Here is a 12,628-nt window from a genome sequence, read left to right as displayed (position 1 = left end):
GCAGGAATGTCATCTCTTGAGTCAACAACCCCTCTAAACACTGCTGGGGCACAGCGGGTTTGTGTCATCAGGGGAATGGTCACCCAGAAAACCTCACCGGTTGGGGAAGTGAGGTGAGGCTCAGTTGGGCAGAGGGCCTCTGTCCCAGCCCTTGGTCAGGGTCCTGTCCAATGCTGGGGAGGAAGAAAGCATTTGTCTGTGTCATGGCTTCTGAAGAGTTGACAATGCCAGTGACCACACCCACAGAAAGTGTTCTTCTGGGTTTGTTTTTTTCCTGTGAAATTCCCTCACTCATTAGCAGTAGAACTCCCTGGAAATCCAGGATGGGGCAAGGATGCTAAATGGGACCCAAGCCAAAGTCCATTCAGTCATTTTTCCCTGGGTCAGTGACCCTGGGATCCTTGGGCATGACTGAGAAAGCAAATGCTCTGGTCAGCAAATGGCCCTCTGTGCCCAACCAGCGCGGGCAGATCTTCTGAAAGGCTTCCGTGATTGAGTCGCTCCCTCCCCAGACACCTCCAATGGCTCTCCCCTGCCCACAAGGTAACGCCTGGACTCCCAAGCCTGCAGCTCAAGACTCTTCATAATCTGGCTGCAACCTGCCAGGTGCCCAGGCTGTCTCTCCTGGAAGGCTGTGAGCTGGGTGCAGACAGGGAAGTGGCTCCCAAGACCCCCGAATTCCCCCAGCCGCGCCACCGTGGACGGCACAGGGGACAGCAGACCTGGCAGCCCCAAGGCCCCTGAGGCCTGGATCACCTGAGTCTGGAATGAGCAGCTCGTCGATGAAATGGATCACACCGTTGGTGGCTACGACGTCTTTGTTGGAGATGATGGGCTTCCCGTTGATGGTGAGCGTGTCCCCGCTGCAGCCCACCTCCAGCGTGGTGCCCTCCAGGGTCTCCAAGGACAGCCCCGCCACGATGGCTTCGGAACACATGGCCGACTTTAGGATGTGGTTGTTTAGCAGGTCTGGGGGCCGAACAGGACACAGGTCAGGTCAGTGCCAGCCAGGCTGACCTGAGGCGCCAGTTCACCGCCTGCCCCGGCTAGAAGGATTCCATTCTCTCCGAGGCTAACAATCAGACGAGCCTGGGGTACCACGTGGCCTGGATCCTCCTCTTTCTCTCCTCCTCCTAGCCTCTAAAACTACTTGGGCTCTGTGCAGTCTACCTGAGTTTGAATCCCAGCTCGGCCACTTAACTGCTGTGGGACCCTGGGCGAGTCACTGAGCCTCTTTGAGTCTCAACTTCCTCATTGGTCAAGTGGAGATAAGCACGGCATTCATCTCCTAGGGCTGATGTAGGGATGACATGAAACTCTGAATGTGAGCACCCAGCACAGCGGCTGACGACAGAGTAAACGCCCAACCAATGCTCGTGATTAGCTTCTTAGTACCTGAACTTCAGGGTGAATTCTCTTATTTGTATCTAAACTTCCCAGAGAGGGGAAAAACTCAAATGAGTTTACCTTGGGATTTTTTTTTTTTTTTAATCTACGACCTTTACGAAAATGTAAAGTGTGGTAGAAAAAGATGAAAACTGTAGCAAATGAAAGTTCTGAATTATTTATACATTTTATTTGTTTTTGTTCATTTTACCCCAAGCGTCTACTTAGCTGTCAGGGCCTGTTAGAGGTTGGGGATGGTGATCAGTAGGACATGGTCTCTGCAGCCCCATTCACTCCACCCGTAAATCATAAATAGAATCGTTTAATTACTTGCCCAAGGGCTGCTTTAGGGACAGGGCAGGGGCTGGGGGTGCTGAGGCTGCAGGAGCAGTGGAGGGGACGCGCCCCAGCCCCAGCCAGGCAGAGCCGTTCCGGGACTGTCGCTCACCAGGGTCCCCGGGGCCCTTTGTCTTGCGTGCTCACCACGGAGGCGAGTTCCAATGTGTCCTGAGTGTGGGAGCCAAAACCGCACTGTCACAGACAGGAGGAAGCTCTGAGGCCCCGCAGAAGTGCTGAGGGCCTTGAAGGCCAGTGCTGACCCGAGTCAGCCGGCGGGGAAGGCAAAGGACGGCAAGACCGCGCTGGGAATGAGGCCTTGGGGATTTAGTTTCTCAGGGAAGGAAGCTGAAGGCCGGGGGTGGGGAGGTGGGTGACCTGCCAGGGCCCCTCGGAGGATGAGCCAGGCCAGGGCTGGAAGCCAGTCTGCGAACGGGCACTTCTCGTCCATCTGCCGACCCGCTAGCAACGAGGAGACTGTCAGGTGGACCGTGGCCGCCCGCCCTCCAGCCTGCAGTGGCAGCCCCACACACAGCGCCCTCGCTTTGAGCAAACAGCTTCAAGTGGGAAAAGGCAGATGTGCGAAAGGGATCCACTTGGGGTGTTTTTTTCACTTTATGATAAGGTGTTCTGATAGCTACAAAGATAAAAATGTGCTCCGTACAAAGCGTGTTTTAGGGGGAAAACAGCTGTAAATAAAAAGCTAAAATGCTGCGATGCACCCAGGTCTCATCTCCTCGGAAGCCTTCAGGACCCTCAGGCTGTGGATGCCCATCTCTGCCCTCATCCCCGTGACCTTGGGAGTATCTCTGAGTACTACGCTCAGCACATCAGATCCCCAATGACCTGTTTTTAAGCCTGTTACACCAACTAGGTTTAAACTTCCTTGACTGTACCATGCTCAATTTTGCGGCCTGGGTTCCTGGCACCACAATCTCTGGACCTAATAGATCCCCATCTGTGCTTTCAGAAATGTGCCCTTTCCCATCCCTGCATAGCTGCAAGGAGAACGTTCGACATTTATGGGGTGTCTGAAATGCATTAGGCATTTCGAAGGTGGGTTTAAATAGATTCCAAAGAAATGAAGTCATCCCCGGATTATATGTGGGAGGAGTAAGTGTGATTGGAGGGCTGGAGTGCACAGGGGACCTGGGGCCTACTCCCCTTTGAAGGGGACCCAGGGACCCTCAGGCAGCATCTCAGTGGTCCTGGAGTTGGCGAGCTGGGGTGGCAGAGCCTGGCCTCCCCTCCTAATCTCCCTCACACGCCCTCACATGGTCCTTCCCTCTCCTCCAGCAATAATCGATACTCCTCCTAACTTACCAGCTCACTGAGAAGGTTAGGAAGGACTCAGCAATGAAGAGTCAAGAGTTGACTGTTTCGGGTTTTTCATTGTAATTTTGGATCATCCCTGAGGCCCCCGGCCAGACACAGGAAGAGCTCAAGGGTCAACACGATGATTCCATTTCGAGGATGCCAGCACCTGCCACCCCCTCCCCACACCTCCAGGCTACTGCCCACTCCGGCAGCCTCACTCTAGCTTTGATCATTTGGGCCTTTAACTCTTCCAGACTCTGGCCACAGCTTGCTTTAGACCTCCAGCTCCACCTCCCTCCTCAGCCCAGCCGTGGCCCTAGAAGAAGCCTGCTGGATTCCTCACCCGCCCCTCTGACCAGGGCTCTGCTGTGGCCTGTGCAGAGACACAGCCAGTTGGGCGCAATGGGACAGGACGGCAGGCAGCGTGTCTGTCTTGGACAAGAGCAGGCCTTGGGCTTAGTCTGGCCACTCCAATGAGGCGGCAGCAGAAGCCCAGGGGTGCTCACCTCTCAGGGCCTCTGGGTCCCCCAGGATCCGGTTCAAGGTCGCAGCGGGGATTTTCTCGAAGGCCTCATTGGTCGGGGCCAAGAGTGTGTACTGGCCGTCACCTTCGAGCAGGGGGTTGAGCCCCGATGCAGCCACGGCAGCCTGTGGGGAGGGGAGGAGATGCAGCGTCCCCTGAAGGCTCTGGGCGCACATGGTCTCGCCAGTGCTCCTCTGGAGGGATCCGGACTTCTGTAGAAGCCCTGGATGAAAAGATAGGCTGAACCAAGGCTTACTTCTTCCCACGGCCTCCAGGAGCCTTGCCAGCCTGAGCTCCGCCCACTCTGACCACCTCTTAGCTGCTGTCCTGCCTTTCTCCTTTCCCCCCCTCCCCCCGGGCTGTTGTCCTGCTGTTCCCTCTGCCCTTCCCCCCTTCTCTGCTTCTCTGACTCCTATTCGTTCCTTGGGCCTTGACGAAAGTGTCGTTTCTCTAGGTAGTCAGCTTGGCGTTGCCCAGCCCCTGCCCCCACCCCCAGATGAAAATGAGTCTATTAGACACGCTCGCACAGCTTGCTGCCCTTCTCACATCGTGCGATTCAGTCGTTACTGGGGATAATTATTTGTGTGGGCTCTGTGAGCATAAGGATGACATAACCCTTCTCTACAGAGCAGGAAAATGATCTTCTAAAAACATCCTGCTGCTCCCAGGATGAGACACACTCCTCGCAGGGTCTGCAAGGCCCCGTAGGATCTGGCCTCACCAGCCTGGCCACCCCCGCCTCACCTGTTGGCTGCCTAGTACTCTTCACTCAGCCCTGCAGGCCTCCTTCCTGCTCATCCTGCTTCGGAGCCTTACTCTCCATCTCCCTTCTGCCAGCTCAGCTCTTGCCCCTGTGTCTTGTGTAACTGGCCATTCCCAATATTCAGGCCTCAGCTGAAAGGTCACCTCTTCCAGACAGACCCTTCGCGGACCAGCCGGGCCCCACGGGCCTCCTCTGCTCACCGCTTGCTGCCTGACTTCACAGCACTTAGCATGATCTGTGACGGCCTTGTCTGTTTCTTGTCTGCGTCCCCCAGAAGAGTAGCAGTGCCAGTGGGGGACAGAGCTTTGTCTTGTTCTCTCTTCCTCGGGCACACAGAGCACACCTGGGTGCTTAACGAGTATGTGTCAGCAGGAGGACAGATGGGCACTCGAAAGTGCCAAAGGGAGGAAGAAAGGAAGGAATACGTACCAAACCTGAACAGTAAGAGGAGGGTACTCAGTGCGGATCAGCTGCTATTAATCAAAAGCTGTGCCACCAACTTTGTGGGAACATTGTCCCCCTGCAGACCCCTGACCTTTGAGTGACCCTGAAGGAAAGCATGGGAAGAGCTTAGAGGGCAGGTTCCCTAGGGCCCTCCAGAGCCACTTCCTGAGGACACCTGAGTGCCAGCCCAGGCCGGGGATGTTTGTCTCTCTGTGTCGGCGATCTCCAGGGGAAGAAGCATCCCACGCCCACTTGGCATCCTTTGTGGTCAGGAAGTTCTCCTTGAATCGGGGCAAAAACCCTGACAGGGCAGCCTGTGCTAACTTCCTCCGAGCGGCCGGTGCCAAGAGGAAGGCCCATTTGCCACCCCAGTAGTAAGATAAATGCCTGCTGGGCAGGGGAGCAGGAACAGCGTTCTGGGGCCCCAGAGTAGGCAGAACTCAGGCCAGAAGTCAAATCCCAGACTCCGTGCCTGTGTCTATACTTGTGTCCTCTCTGATGGTCAGGGGTCCAAGGAAACAGGGCTATGGCTACATTAGGGGTCCCACGGTGGGGACGTGTGGTCCAGAAGATCACGCAGGCTGAAAGGCCATTTATCTAGTCCCACACGAGAGAACCAGCAACGGGGAGGAAGGGCCCTCCCACCGTTGGAACCCACAGTGCATGCCCAGGCAGCCGTCCTGCTGCAGCCACCACCTCTGAGCTTCCCAGGGGAGTCAAGAAAAGGCAAGTACGTAGGAGAAGACCAGCAGGGGGAAGTTCCCAGCAGGGAATTATGATGTCTCCTTGGGGTCAAGCTGACAGCCTGATTAGTGGACTCGCCATGTTCATGGGCATTTCAAGGGACTTGCTCCATGTCACCTAAGCGCCCACGAACATGGAGACATCCTCCACCCCTCCCGCAGAAGGCCTTCTTGGGAGGTGGTGGGTCCCCAGCTGGGCCTCCCCCGGGGCAGTCCCTCACCCGAAGGGTCTCGAAGGTGTCCTCAATCTCGATGATCTGCTGGATGTTGTTGGAGATGGTGGAGATGACCTTATCAATGAGGTGCACCACACCGTTGGTCGCATGGTGGTCGGCTTTCAGCAGCCGAGCACAGTTGACGGTCACAATCTGCCCAGAGAAGGAGCAAGCGTGAGCAGTTAACACCTCGGAGGCACAGCCTCGAAGGTCCAGGCGGGGAAAACCCAGGACAGGATGTGGCTTCCACGAGCGGCGGAGAAGCAGGTGCAGGAGGCAGATGACTATGCACAGCTGACCTCACCTGCGGGACACCACCCGAGAAGCCAGCCCCACATGTGGACCGGGCGCGGGCTCGGGGGGGGCACGGGGCAGAGCTGTGGAGGCGGGATTCCCTACCCCATTGGGATAGTGGTGGATTTGGATGTTGGAATTCTGGTACATGGAGGTGAGGGCCATGCCATGTTTCAGCTCGTCCGTAAGGACCCGTCTGTCCACCATGTGGTAGCGGAGGGCGTTGAGCAGCTCGATGTTCACGTTGCTCACCAGTGAGTCCAGTACTTCCTAGGAGGAGGGCCAGCGCGGCAGTGAGGGGGCTGCAGGCCCCACGTTCAACAGAGGGGCCCTGCCACCCTGGGAAAGGCTCCCCGGGGACCCCCATTCTGCCAAGGACCCCCACCCGTGAGCATCAACGTCTGTCTGGACGCTTAAATGGACAGGGCATTGGAAGCCACGTGGGAGGCTTATTTTAGCTCAAGTGCCATGGCTTTATCTGAGGGCTTAAGGAAGACATTTCCTGGGACGGTGGGAAATCACTACAGAGTCTCAGTAAGAGCGTCCCCAGTACGGGTCCCCGGGCAGAAGGAGGTCATCTCACAGCTGGCAAGGAAGCCCAGGCCTCGTTGCTGGGGGCAAAGATGGTGAAGCTGCCGGGCCCTTCCATCTCGGGCCTCAGCTTCTCCGTGCGGTCCGTGTACAGCTGAGAGGTGGTGGCACCAACGACCCCGAGGGTCTCGTACAAGTTGGAGAGCGGCAGGGCTGTAGGGGCAGAGGACAGAGCGGGGATGACCTGTGGGATGCCCCTCCAACCAGACCACACCCTTGTCTGAGATGGGATGGCACACCCGCTAGAGAAGGCCAGAGAGCCTGCTGTCGGGGAGCCCAAAAGGCTGGTCACGTGCTTCTTAGAACAACTCCACAGGCCAAGTGCCTCCCTACTTGAACTCAACTGATTGGTCATTCTTAATCATTTTTAACTAAAGCAGAGCAAAGCTTTTGTTCATAGACATTTAGATAACACAGGTGGGAACATACACCGGAAACAGATATCCCAGTTACAAGCTAGCCTTACGGATCTATCGAGCTGTTTTTGAAACTGGCTCCCTAATGGCCTCCACCAGAATGAAACAGATCTCGGAAGTACTTTAGGCATTTATAAGTAATAAAATGTTATTTCCTGAAAGTAGCCGGAAAGCTCAGGAGGCCCTTCCCCTCACACAGGGAGCTTCGTGTTCCTTTTACAGGGCCTGAAACTAAGGCCCAGAGGCTGGGTCCCACCTTCCAGGTCATCTCCTTCCCCATCCCACGTTTCCCACCTGTCCTGCCACTTAAGTCAGGAAGGCCACGGCTCCAGCCCATGCCGACCACACCCGCTTCGTGACCATGGCACCAACCAAATCACCCCCTTCCTTTTAAGTCTCAGTCTCACATTCTCAACTAATGAAATAGCGAAGATTTCAAAGTTAAAACAACAAAAAAATCCTCCTCTGTACAGTCCCCAGGGGTGTGTGGGACTAAAGGAAAGGATCTAGGAAATTCACAGGTTCCACGTTGTCTGTGGACCTGCATGGCCATCGTGGGACCCTACGAGCTCCACTGGGACGGCTTCCGACAGAGAGAGGTGGGGTGGCCTGGTGTTCCCAGCCCAGCCGGAGACCAGGCCCACGCCATCCACTCTCCAGCAGGGCTGATGAGAAATGCTGGATGTGTTTAGAATCACTCCCAGCCAGAGACAGCAAGGCCAGGAGCCTGTGCCTGGTGCAGAGGGCACAGGCAGGTCAGGATCGGAGTCTGTTCCCCCAGCGCATTAAGCAGTCAGCTTGTACAGGAAGGAGCAGCGCAGGAAACCTCCTGTTTCCAGCTTCCATCCTCTGGCCCTGTCATGGAGCCCCATCCCTTGGACCCCCATTCCGACTCTGCTGCCCTTCACGTGGGTGCTCCTCTCTCCCTCCTTCCTTTCCATCCGTGCCAACAGGCAAGGCTTATTCACCTGCTGGACAGCCCTTCTCTCCAGGGACCTTCTCATATCCGGGACAGCACTCGTAGCTGATGACTCTGTAACGAGACACACACGTGTATTAGGCAGGACTTCCCTCCCCATCCCGTGTCATCAGCCCTCGCTCTGGGAAGGGACACGATGGCGCACATAGCCTGCTCTCAGAGGAGACCACACGCTCAGTCATCTTTGTGCCTTTCATTGGCAAGAAGCTTGTCACGCCTCTTCAGCTTTGTACAAGGTGCCCAGCAGTTGCCATCACCTATAGCAATGCAACCGGGATACAGTCAGAGGATGGCGGCAGCATATCCGCGGTGGCATTAGAAAACATCCTCACCAAAAATTTATCTCTGACACAATTCATGGGGAACCCAGTGGGCAGCATTCCCGAGAGGCAGCAGGGAGGAGACAAAGGAGCCCTGGGCCTTTCTGGCTCTGAGTCTGCCACTAACTAAACCAGACCACGCCAGCCAGTCCCGTCTCCTCTCTGGGCCTGTTTCCTCATCTGTAAGATGTATGCATGTATTGTGCAATGGTCATTGGATTAAACAGCCCATGCTCTTCTGGTTCTCTGACGTACTAACCAAGAAGGGTAGTGTATTGTATCAAGTTTTTCTCAATCTTCACGATCACACTTTAAAATAAAAACAGAGCCCTTTTTTTATCAAGACGCTTGTTCTTCTGTTTCTTTAAATTAAAAGCAAAGTTTTTATCAATGAAAACATTATATAGTTTCAAAATCTACAAAGGATTCTATAGTAAAATGCTCCCCATCCACCCTCATCCCTCAACCATCTCCTCGTCCTTCCAGGAGGCAACTGATATTACCAGTTGGCGAGATTCTTTGTGTTTGGATGAACAAGACTGGCCGTTTATGGTTTTAAACTTTGAAGTCATTTGGCAGAAAAACTTAAAGCCTCCGCTTCTGACTCAGACTGGTCCACTGTGGAACACTCACCACCTCCTGGAGGTCTGAAACGCAAAGCTTCAGCTATAACCCAACATCCTGGTGAGACCCAGAAGACTGAGAATTTCCAAGAACGTCACAAGGAAGGAAGTGTTCTAGGAAACACTTGCTTCATATCAAACCCCCCGTCCCGTCGACTGCCACCCCTGCACCAGCGGCGTGAGCACAGCCCCTCCTCGGAAGCCCTGGAACCAGAAGCCAACAGCCCTGTCCTGCCCCTTCCTTTCTTTCACATGGATGTGCCCTTCAGGACAGGAGAGAACTCAGCCTTGAATTGCAGCGGCTTTACCACAGAGCCGCTCACTGCGGCCACTCACAGGATGTTTAATGACATCACCAGAAGAGAAGCAGGCAGATCAGACAGAAGTCTGGGCTTTGGAAGGGGGGAGGGTGCTCTCAGTGAGCCCAGGACACCCTGCTCTTACTAATTCCACTGGAGTTGTCTCAGGGAAGCCCGGGTGAGTCATGTGAAGATGAAGCCTGCTTCATCTGTTATCCACGCTTCATCTTCTGTTAACTAATCTTTCAGAGACAGATTAGTTAGGATGCTCAGGCTGCTAGGGAGCTATGGGTGTCACTGTGCCAGAAATGAGCCCCCAGGACATTTCTGTGGAGTGACACCATGCACATTCTTCTCTGCCCTGCTCTCTCCATCCTCCTGATTTCCCCTTCCCCCTTCTCTCCCAGCCTTCCTCCCATCCTTTTCCTTTCTAACCTTTCAGCCCTATTTAAAAGGGTTAAACAGGCTGGTGGTCTCAGGACTGACCTTGACTAACCCACGGTTTTCTCTTTGAAAACTAGTCATCTTCTGCAGCAAACGTGAGATCTGACTGACACACAACCTTTCAAAGGCAACAGGATGTAACTAAACAGTATTAGAATCAGGAGACTAGGCTTGTCATCCATCAGCAACTAGCAGGGTGGCCTTGAAAGTCCATTTCTCTCTCTGGGTCTCAGCTTCCTGATCTTTTGTAAAATAAGGTGAAGTTAAAGTAGATGACCTCTAAGGTTACTTCCAATTTCACACTCACAACTCCAGCCCAATGGGATTATTTCTAGGGGGTAGAGAAGCACTTTATCAAAGTAGGATAGTGTCTGCCAGCTTCTCGTAGCTAAACCTAGGGAGAGCCGCAAGCGTTGAGTCTGTAGGACCGGGAACACGCATGCGTGGAATCTCAGGCTTTCTCTGATAAATGCCAGGGCTCTACGGCTGGGGTTGGGGTCAAGCCCCCCAGAGCTTAGCTTCTTTCTAAAAGTGCCTGGGTGACCTTCCCTGGAGTTGGAGAAGCACAGCTGGAGGGGGGATCTTCTCCTCAAAGCCTTCATCATCTCTGGGGTCCCCCATGCACACGGTGCTGACACTCCATGCCTTGGAGCCCCCGGCCAAAGACTTTTCTGGCCAAAGACCCTTCTTCCAGGGTGTCAGCGTCTGAGTTCCATCCTACAAAGCCACAAGACAGCTCAATAGCTCAGGGGGCCTCACCAGCATTTCCTTGAGGACAACAGAAAGTCAGCCCCCCAAGTGTGAACTTACTGGTTCCTGTGGCCACGTGTGTGTGGAGGCGGGGAGAGATGGGGAGAATGACAGGAGAAACGGAGGCTGCCGGGCAGGGGAGCAGGGACAGACGTAGCAGGGACGTCTCCGCGTGCAGAAGGAAATGCATGGAATCAGAAAGCTGAAAGGGCTCTGGGGGCAAAGGAGTTTCTTATGATCACAGCTGGGGAGGGGCAGATCTTGGACTCTCCCCACATTTCAGCAAGTCCAGACCCTTTTCCATTTGCTCTTGACAGTGCCCGTTTGGGAGAAAGTAGACTGATTTGGAAAGTCTGACATCAAAAGGACACAGATGGTCTCTCCGATGTGATCAGAGCTAACCCCTGTCAGCACTCACTGCCCCTTCTCTCCAGGTGAGCTTTCTGTACCCGTGTCCCACAGAGGCTGGGCGTGGGGAGACACACCACCCCCTGCGGGGGCTCAGCCCCCTAGCCAAAGGCTTTTTCCTGGTTAGCTGAGTGTGGCTCCCTGCCCGGAAGCCTTCTAATCCTCTCGCCCTGCTGGCCTCTCCCTCCTCTTTCCTTGTGCTACCCATATTCTGGCACCTCCAGCACTCTCTAGGTGCATGGGGTGACCCACGCTTCTCACCCTCAGCCTGGTAGCCTTATGGGTTGAAACGCTTCCGCAGCTGGCTGTTACCCTGCTCAACTATCCCAACAATACCAGGTCTTTTCAGAACCAGCCTGCCGGGCCCTGGAGAAGCAGAGGGCAGCTGTAAATCGCAGACCAAGAAGACAGCCCATTGAGGTCATCCTGACCAAACCCTTCAGGACTCACACGCCCTTTTCTCAGCCCCGTGTGCCACCTTCCTTGGGCTCTGGCCCTGGGGAGAATACACATGCTGTGGGGAGACGGGTCCCTGGGGCAATCACAGGGTCGTGGTTCTGACAGAGAGGTTCATCTCTCCAGGATGAACGCAGGAAAGGATGGACACAGGGAGCCCCCATCTGTGCCTCCCTGGTTCCCTGGCTTCCCTGCACAGAGAGAACCAATCTGCTGGTCTCTGGATCGGATCTTATCAGCAAAAGCTGCTCTGATTAAAGGCTCCTGGCTTCTCCTTGGCCTGACACAGTCCAATAAGCAAAAACCTCAGAAAAAGTATATCCTCTAGGGTAATGAGACACTAATTTTCTTATTCCAACTTCCCAAGTCAGAAGAGGAATTTGAGGAAGAAAGTCAGAAAAAGGTGCCTGACTTAGAAGGGCGTTTGAAAGGGGCAGGGGTGGGGTGCAAAAGGTAGTGTCAATCCAAGGCCTAAAGAATTGAAATAGAGTCTCAAACCTCTCCTCCATTCCCCTCCAAAGTTTTACTCACGACTCGATAGAGAGAGAAGCATTGGCTTTTCTCTCCGCAAAATAATTGTTCAAGGAGGTAATATAATAAGTTAAAACAATCACTCTCTCCCAAGCACGCTTCACGATTCTGGCCGCTGTGACGGCTGTAAACACCTAGGGATTATAGTGCGGTAAGGAATGGAGCCTGAGAGCCAGCTTCCTGTGACCGAAGGTAAGCCACCCAGCGTGTCATGATTTCCAAGGGAATCACTGAACAAACACAGACTGACGTCGTCTAGACAGGCGCCTGCCTGGATGGGTTCATTTCCCGCACTCGGCTGAGCTCTCTTAAGCCTCCCAGGAGAAAGTGAAAATCTTGAGCCCCCTGGTAAAAAAGGGCTTGTTTTAACCTACTGTCTACCACTAAAGACTCCACCACTATCCCATTCACCAGGGTCCAGCTTGGCGAGTGATGAGATGGAACCTTGGGAAAATACACTTACATTTTTTGGTGACGTCTGTTTGCACATGGTTTGTGAGGGTATTTGGGTGGGGAGGGCTCCTGCATGCTGGCTGTGTCTCCTCAGTTCCCATGCTCTCCATCTGACTAGGGAGGGAGTCCCCTTGCAACAGGGGTTCTCAGTGACCACCAAGCTGTGGGTGAGCAACCAGGAAAAGGTTGGTGGCTCTGGGCCAAAGGGCCTCTGCTCATCCTGAGGGGGCCTTCTCCCTGGGACTTAGAGTCACAGGTTTTAGGGCTGAAGACAGAGATCTGGGGCAGTTGACCCAGGCGCTCCAGGGCTGCTCACTTGGGCTCCCCCCCCCCCCCC

The 12,628-nt window shown here is 54.6% G+C and overlaps 1 protein-coding gene across 1 annotated transcript in view; it reads right to left on the bottom strand.

Annotated features, from left to right (window-relative positions):
- The window catches only part of TGFBI (transforming growth factor beta induced), a 35,014-nt gene that overhangs the window by 11,441 nt on the left and 10,945 nt on the right, over nucleotides 1-12,628 (bottom strand). The window contains exons 3-8 of the mRNA XM_007461388.1: nucleotides 7,997-8,061; nucleotides 6,605-6,765; nucleotides 6,127-6,291; nucleotides 5,734-5,880; nucleotides 3,546-3,687; nucleotides 757-969 (exon numbers count right to left, since the gene is read on the bottom strand). Coding sequence (XP_007461450.1) covers nucleotides 757-969; nucleotides 3,546-3,687; nucleotides 5,734-5,880; nucleotides 6,127-6,291; nucleotides 6,605-6,765; nucleotides 7,997-8,061 — 893 coding nt within the window. The remainder of the gene's footprint in view (nucleotides 1-756; nucleotides 970-3,545; nucleotides 3,688-5,733; nucleotides 5,881-6,126; nucleotides 6,292-6,604; nucleotides 6,766-7,996; nucleotides 8,062-12,628) is intronic.

The sequence above is a fragment of the Lipotes vexillifer genome, unplaced genomic scaffold, assembly GCF_000442215.2.
Source record: "Lipotes vexillifer unplaced genomic scaffold, Lipotes_vexillifer_v1.1 scaffold217, whole genome shotgun sequence".
Taxonomy (NCBI): Eukaryota; Metazoa; Chordata; class Mammalia; order Artiodactyla; family Lipotidae; genus Lipotes; species Lipotes vexillifer.
The sequence above is the reverse complement of the archived record's forward strand: the minus strand, read 5'-3'. Positions and strand labels throughout refer to the sequence as shown.